The sequence below is a fragment of the Megalops cyprinoides genome, chromosome 4 (genome assembly GCF_013368585.1).
Source record: "Megalops cyprinoides isolate fMegCyp1 chromosome 4, fMegCyp1.pri, whole genome shotgun sequence".
Taxonomy (NCBI): Eukaryota; Metazoa; Chordata; class Actinopteri; order Elopiformes; family Megalopidae; genus Megalops; species Megalops cyprinoides.
In genome coordinates, this window is record NC_050586.1 from 33,696,033 (window position 1) to 33,704,170 (window position 8,138).

The 8,138-nt window shown below is 40.5% G+C and overlaps 1 protein-coding gene across 2 annotated transcripts; it reads left to right on the top strand.

Moving 5' to 3' along the window:
* Positions 1–1,050: 1,050 nt before the first annotated feature.
* On the top strand, positions 1,051–4,674 carry dmrt2a (doublesex and mab-3 related transcription factor 2a). 2 transcript variants are annotated; one of them, XM_036527306.1, is made up of 4 exons: positions 1,051–1,278; positions 1,613–2,040; positions 2,624–2,726; positions 3,449–4,673. In XM_036527306.1, the coding sequence occupies exons 2-4, from the start codon at positions 1,690–1,692 to the stop codon at positions 4,522–4,524; spliced, it is 1,530 nt and encodes a 509-aa protein (XP_036383199.1). In that variant the 5' UTR covers positions 1,051–1,278; positions 1,613–1,689; the 3' UTR covers positions 4,525–4,673. The 2 variants fall into 2 exon arrangements, with proteins under 2 accessions (XP_036383199.1, XP_036383200.1); XM_036527307.1 differs by lacking the exons at positions 1,051–1,278; positions 1,613–2,040 and adding an exon at positions 2,073–2,142 and having other exon boundaries at positions 3,449–4,674.
* The last annotated feature ends 3,464 nt before the right edge of the window (positions 4,675–8,138 follow it).

Here is an 8,138-nt window from a genome sequence, read left to right on the forward strand (position 1 = left end):
TGTTAATATAAATATATTATCCGGCCTACATAATGACTCAATTAATCAAAAAGGATAAGTCAATTGGCCTTGTTATCCATAGCTAATCGTTACATATAACTAAATTACTATTTATAGCTAAATCAAAAGCAGTATTAGGCGATTTAATAATCTTCTGTAATTTGTATAGAACAAACTTGTCGTATATATCCACTTAACGCAATAAAAGGGAATCATAAAAAATACGAGCACATACATATATAAGCGTGGGCCTATATAATGTATACAGACTGTGCAGAGCTGATACTACCGGCTATAATTGACCTTAACGTCTATCTTGTGTTCTTAAACGTGAATTAAATACACTTTAAGCTTTTGTTTTAAGAACTTGAACCTATGTGAAAATAGCTCATCGCTTTGTGAATTTTCTAACATTCATTTGCATACGAATTCGGGACATTTTATAACATCTGGCTGTCTGGTGAGTGCAAATTAGGAGTATTTTTCTTTGTACAAATCCTACAGAATGTGTACTTTAAATAATATGTCATATGATGGATTAGCGGTGTGTTCTTGTGTGTGTGTATTGGGGATACTGAATGGTTTGAAATTACATTGTATCAGATCGCATGAAAAGGTTGAACACCTGAACACTTAGTGGATTAATTAACTAATTGAACTGTATTATTTATTGACAAATTTATGTGAAACTAAAGCACTTGTACAAAGTCCTGACTGAAGTTTTCACACAGGGCAACTCCAAAAGATACATGATATTTCTTAATATTGTATATAATATACAAATGTTAAATGTAACATTTAACTTAATTAGTCCATGCATATAGGATTCAGTCAAAATACCTGCTTCCCAAAGACTTGCCGGTTTTCATTCATTTGCCCTTTCAATCTATTTCAACCTGCTCCTCAATTCATGGAGACAGAGGGCAATCTGTGGACAGCCAATAGGGACGTGGTATTGAAAACGGGCCAATCAGGGGGTAAGCAGTACGCGTCCGAGCTCTTCATAGAGGAGGCGTTAGAAACTCCTCTGGTGAAAACCTCAGAAGACAGTCGAGTGACATCAGAAACATACATTAATGACAGATGTGTGTTTTATGCGTTCGCACCACGTTCAATGACTATAATTGAGCAAGTCCAAACAGAAGTAATAAAGAGAGCCAGTCTTCAAAAGTTCTTGTCAATACCGAAGATCCTGTTCTTCCTGAAGCACAGCGACGCTGAGAGTAATCAGAACCAACTGGATTTCTTTACGCTTTTTCATCAGAAGCACACCTATAGGTGAGTTTAATTTTTACAATCCACTGTTTATTGTGTAATGATGTTATTCATATTGGGTTGGCCTACATATATTTTGAAAACAAAGTGAAGGATAACTAAACACGTATCAACAATTACGGCGATTATTATTCATACACATTAGTAAAACATGATACATGATGAGCATGTTTATGTTTGTTTTGTTTTTAAAAAACGTTACTACCCTGATAATGACGATAATTATACCGCAGAACATGTAACACGAACTGCCCTGTGAAAATAATAAATATGATTATCTTCAGAATTAAGAATGATAAATTCTACAACTAATTAGACACCTATTCCTCCGTTTCAGGCGATAACTGTTGACATCGAATCTGTCTTCTTGACTACAAGCCCCGAGCACTGACTTTTAAGAAGATCTCCGGAATCATGACGGATCTTGTCGTTCATGAGCTTGAAATAGACGTGGAAAGCCTTGAAACAGAGAGTGACGACCAGGCAGACTTCAGCACCCATTCATCCGGCGGAGCGGACGACGATTCGGGAAGCAAAGAAGACGACAAAACAGGCCAGATAAACCTTGGATCGGGAGACCAGAGAAAACTGAGCCGGACCCCGAAATGCGCCCGCTGCAGAAACCATGGAGTGGTCTCCTGTCTCAAGGGACACAAGCGGTTCTGCAGGTGGCGGGATTGTCAGTGTGCTAATTGTCTGCTGGTGGTGGAGAGACAGCGCGTGATGGCAGCGCAGGTGGCACTCAGGAGGCAGCAAGCTACGGAGGTGTGTATTCCGTGTTCTGCGTTACAGCTCAACATGCTGCAGGTTCATACACGTTTTAGTTCTGTAACAGGAACTGCAACTGCAAAGACTTACCGTTCAAAGGTACATATACAAATATATAAAATTTGGCACATATACAGACAATTTACCACTAGTGTATACGTACACAAATGATCGAATTTTAGGATCAGAATAGCGTTATGGCGCTGTGGAATTGTTTCTCTAAATTAGGCCAAATTAATATAAAATTACGGTAAAGCGGTACGAGCATTCTGTAGTACAGAGAATGCTCCGTATCTCTGAAAATGATTTTTAAATTTTGGATCAAATATTAGGTATTTAGATTTTTAAATGATCCTTCAATTTAATTTTCAAGTATTAATTGTAATTCAAGCACTGTGAATTAAATTAACTGTGAAAACAAGAAGTTAACTTATAAAGACTGTCTGTGCAACATCGAGTAAATCAATTGCCCTCACTCATACTGTTTGTAACTGCATAGGAATCTTTACTTTCAAAACGGTGCGGAGTATTGTCATTATATTTACATGCGAAACATTTTTGTTTTGTGTAATTACTTTAGGATAAGAAAGGCATTTCAGGGAAGCAGGTTCCAGCTGAACGGAGAACAATCTATCAAAGACATCTTCGACCTTCCACCATGCTGGCAAAAAGTATTCTAGAAGGTAAGGCAAATACCAGCTATAAATTCTTGGATAACTATTTTATTGTCTTCACTATTTTCTGACCACAATTTTCTGTCTTCATAAGCTTGCTCTCCCTGTCTTTCTCATTCCTTTAAATTTTCCCTCTTTCTCTTTTTCTTAGCTGTGCTTGGATGTCTGTCCCTCTCCCTAACAAGCGCACCACCACAAATGGTTCTGCTTGGGAGATTTTAACTGCAGTAAGCGGACATTAATGGGTACTTTGAAGTGATTAGCAAATACATTTTAATACGTTTTATCAGTGTTTGGAGGGAAGCAGTGGGGAATTATGGTTAGGGAGCTGGACCTGTACCCAAAAGATGGCAATTCTGAAACCTCTAGTGTCTATGAAAGTGATACATCAAATTATAAATGAAGTTTCCTCACAGTTAGTTCATAGCAATAATACTGGTACAGCAATAATACAGAAGAGATGAAAACATTTGTCGACATTATGTAACAGTGGTATAAACTCTTACTGAATGAATGTGTGTATTTCCAGAGGTTGCTAAATACATGCATTCCAAAAAACGATAATAAAAGCCTAAATAGCTTTGTGTCCACTATAACTATTTTCATAGGTGTTTTTTTGTTGTAAGTTACTTTTGTAAACAACAAGCTTTGATTTTTCAAGGGTTACATTATGGTTGTTTAAAAAATAGTAAAATGAACAGAATATCTAATGCTGCTCTCTTTTATATTAGGATACCGTCCAGTTCAATCAGACCCGTTTATGGGAGGAAGCCCTTCTCTGCCTCCACCTCTGAGCGACAGGATGAGGAAACGGAGGGCTTTCGCTGACAAGGAGCTGGAGACTATCATGCTGGAGAGGGAGTACAAAGAGAGGGAGATGCTGGAGTCCAATCAGGCGACCACCGCCTCCCTCTTCCTCCCCAACAGCATGGTGCACCACGCCGCCGAGTACAACTCCTACAAGACGGCCTACTCCTCCACGCAGGTGGAGGCCCCGCCTAAAGACCTGTGTAACTTCCTCCCCGGCTGCTTGGACCTATCCATGCAGTACGCTGGCTCCAGCAACGTGGAGCTCATCTCGTCCAACGTCAGCGTGGCGACCACCTACCGCCAGTACCCCCTCCCGCCCCGCTTCATGATGTGGCCGCGGGGCAGCAACATCGGAGACGCCCTGCTCTACCAGCAGTGCCTCCTCAACGCCACCGCGGTCCAGAACATGAAGCCCGGTGCGGTGTGGGACCCCAAAATGATGCCGGCCTCTGAGAGCCACTCGCCCAACCAGGACGTGGTGGCGGCGGCGGCGAAACTGGAGGGCTCAAGGGCGGCCCCCGAACCGTGCGACCTCCAGCAGGCCCAGATGGAACCCCAAGGGGGACTCTCCCAGGTTCCCCGGGAGCGGTCGGCCTTCTCCCCGCCTAAGAGGGGGTTCGGGCAGGCCTTCCCGAACACGCCGCCCCTGCCCGCCGCCCAGGAGCACGTCCTGAACCGGCTGAGCAAAGAAAGCGCCAAGCACGCCCTTTCCATGAAGCTGAATTCCTTCCACTCCCTGATCCAGCAGACCCTCAGCGAGAAGCCAGGCCCTGACCTCAAGGGCCCCAACTGCAAGGAGATCCTGGAGGAGGCCGCGAGAAAATACAGAGAGGGCACTGCGAAGGAGGTCCACGGCTTCAAAAGCATGGACAGATACGCCAAAGATTTCGCATCCAAGCAAACGGGAACAAAGGTGCCATCTAGTGAGTCACTGTCATTTTCTGTTGAGTCCATACTGAAGAGGCCTTCCCCTGCTATGACCCGCGCATCCCAGTAACCATCAGAACTGTCCCATTGTTTAGCTTCTCTGTGCCTTCCTTCTGTTTTACTGTAAGCAGATTCACATATGCTACATGATTGAAACATGGTTTTGAAAATTACCGTAGAAATATGAGTTTAAAATGGCTGTTTGAGCTCTTCAGTTGAAGAAGAAAATGTAAATATTTAGCTGTAAATATAAGCATGTGTACATCACTTTATCATATAAAGTATATTTAAATGCATTAATGTAAATGATGTTGCTTTCACTTGTAATTTGTACGCATGACAATGCAATTGTACTGTGTCAATAAACAATTTTATAAAAAAATAGACAAAGTTATGTTTGTTTTAATTTTTTGAATGCACAGTGTTTAAACAAGGGTGCAACATCAGGTGATTAATTTCTTTGTATACTACATGAAGTAATATGCAACTATATTTTCAATTTCAGTGTGATTAATCAGCTTTACAAAAACAGGTATGTTCAAAAAAAAAACAGTTACAAACATATACATCAGCTGAGGATAATACTGATTAAAAATCCAATATAGCAATAATTAAACAAAAAAGCAACTGCATAAAACAAATAAATACAATTCAGTTGGTATATAGTGGAGCTAGTCTGGGTGTCCCTGTTTGGTTATTAGGTCATACCACCGTTCATGGCCTATTGAGACCTTAGATGGAGGTCAAACGCTACATGTTGTTCATTGGTCAAACCCCAAAGTTACGTTTCCACAAATAACGTTTTATCAGACAGTGCAGGTTGAGATTGTACTATATCTACAGCTCTCAAATCTGGTGCTTCTGTCATCACACAGTGATCATCACATTCTACCTATTTAAGGATGCAGTGAAAAGAGACCGGGACGAAAAAGAACTGAATTCTAATTTTTAACTTCTGGTTCGATTTCTTAAGAACCTTTATCATGTTAATATAATACGCATATCAAATTCAGATCATTTTTCTTTCTCATGCTTAGATTGGGAACAAAATTTTCCTCCTTATATACACAGCGACATACACATTATAAAAGCCTTCTTGCCTTAAGGGAGTTGTATGTCGTTCTCCAACTCGTCATTCTTTTTTCCTTTCACATAGTTTCAAACATGTTGCGGTCCAAAACCAACTGCTAACAGCACAAATAAATTAAGCAGCCCTTTCCATGATATGATACGGGTCCTCCATTCCGCCAAAAACGCCCTTTCACCCTCGCAACAATTTCAAAAGCGACGTTTGGACTCACCGTTTTTCGACGTACGCTACTGCATTTTCCGAAAATTTACTTAAGAAAAAGAAAAAACAACGACAGGTGGGTGCGACAGAAATTATAAATGCGGAACAAAACACAGCCTATACTACAATATCTGTTCTGAACTGTGTTAATTACTGGTTATCGCTCCCTAAAAATATTAAGTTAATCGAAAAGTTAATCATAAAAATGAAAATAGAAGTCAAAGACCTGCTCATCACTTGATCTATCTGTACGTGCATTACAGATGTGATGCAACTCTCGGTGTGGAAATACGATAAGGTCATAAATTGTGTACTATATACATTTTAAAAGCATTTTTCTATTAATTCCATAGAGCCACAAACTGACAGAGAAGAATGCGTCGACTTGAAGACACATGGTGAAAGACGTCTCCAAACATGGGTTTCAGATGAACAAGAACACAGTGATCCGTGCGGCACGGGAAGACATGCAATCGAACAGACAAGGTAAATCCTACTTGAAACACCCTAATCTTGTGTTTGGCATGTGCGTTCATATTTTGAAGGGTGGAATCTGTAGCTTAAAATATAATCACCGGTTGTTTTTTTGTCCAGATTTTATTACGTTCGTGCAGTATTTTAGACATGACATGTTGCTCATAAAAAGAACAAACCTGTCAGTAATTACTTAAAACAAATTCAGATTGCGAATGAGGTCACGTGTCATCATTGGATATAACGAGACCGGAGAGTGGATTTTTTTTCTTGCATGACACACTCGAGGTATAACTTGGAACATAGTTCTCTCTGCATATCTCTTAGCTCTGTGAGAGCACGTTGTAAAAATCAAGCTACAACCCAAAGCTCCTTTCTTCTAACACTGTGTGAATGTTTCTGTGTCATTGGAAACCCAAAGAAGGGATACCAAATGGCCAAAAAGCCTTTCAGTGTTTTTGCACTGCAACAGTTGGGCCTGTTCCCCAGGCTTTGCATTCGCAGAAAGTTACACATTTTACGATGTTGCACAATCACAGCTTTGGCAGTTCATCACTCTCCTTATGATAGCATACTGTAGCTTTTCAAATATACAACACACCTTTCTTTGTACAACAAATGGCCATCTATCAAACCTAACAATGAAAATCTGTGTGACCTATATTAGTGCCATTGCAAGGGTGTTATTTTGCTCTGTTTGTCTCTATGGAGGCAATGGAGGGCAGAAGTGGCTATGGAGGGCAGAAGTGGGTCTGAATCCATTCCTGTGAAAGCAGTGTGAGGTAAGAGAACAGTTTAAATGCTAACTGCTTGTGATATAAATCTGCTGATGCCATCAGAAGAGGTAGGATCCATTCCCAAAGTGTCAAATTTAGCACATTAGCAAAGTGCACCGAATTGCATCACAAACATGTTTGTCGATCTCCTGTTACCAGGCTTTCATGCCAGAGTCAGTGAACCTGCTATTTCCCACGCAGCCTCCACGGCAGACAAGGCAGGCATGAGCTCTGTAGTTTGCCTGACTGAGTTCCACCCTGAAAATATATGGTGGATATGGCAGGCAATTTGAGTGTCATTTTTTAAAAATAACAAATTTTCCAGAGAAAAAGGTGAAGGCACTAATTGTCTGCTTTTGTTCCTCAGCCTCTGGGTTGATAAATGAGCGTGAATTCCCTAAGTGTCAGATCACCAGGCTGTGGGTGTCTTTGATAGAAACAGGAACTCAGTGACTCAGGTCCCAGGTCCGACCCCATAAGTCAATTGTCTTTGTACTCCAGCTCCTGTGTGGTACTCAAGCTTACAGACCCACATGCCTTTGACTGAAAGTAATTAGACTTTCACTTAGGTGGGAGACTATTTTATATCACTTAGGGACTCCACTGACAAGCAGTTTTATTGGTTTTGTTGCATTTAGATTTGTGACTGGTAATTTTAAGCAACTTGGACAATTGGTTGTCTCAGGTGTGGATGTGAAATTTGTTCAATTAATAATCTTTTGGAAGTTCTCACAAGCAAATTAGATTTTACCATTGAAAAATGCTTTTCTGTGTAAGGCTTCTTTGAGATAGTATTGCACAAGAGCCAAGATTGTGGCAAACTGCAAACAGGTTAGGTGACTTATGAGAATCAGTGCTACATAGTGCAAGTCAGTCAAAATCAGTTCTTTCACAGTTTAGCTGAGAGTTTTGGCAATATGGAAATGACTTTTTTTTATGCAACCTGAACCTTTTAGTTTCTCAGGGTTTCTTAATGTCCATAGTGTTTTGAACATGTTAACACAAAAAGCTTGTGGTGTTAAATTTATACTAGCGCAGGTCCACTCTGAAATAACCACAGTGATGGTTAAACAACTACTTTTCAAGAAAGTCACACTTGCGCTCTGGCTCAAATTGTGGAATGTAAAGGTTTGAATTGGAATG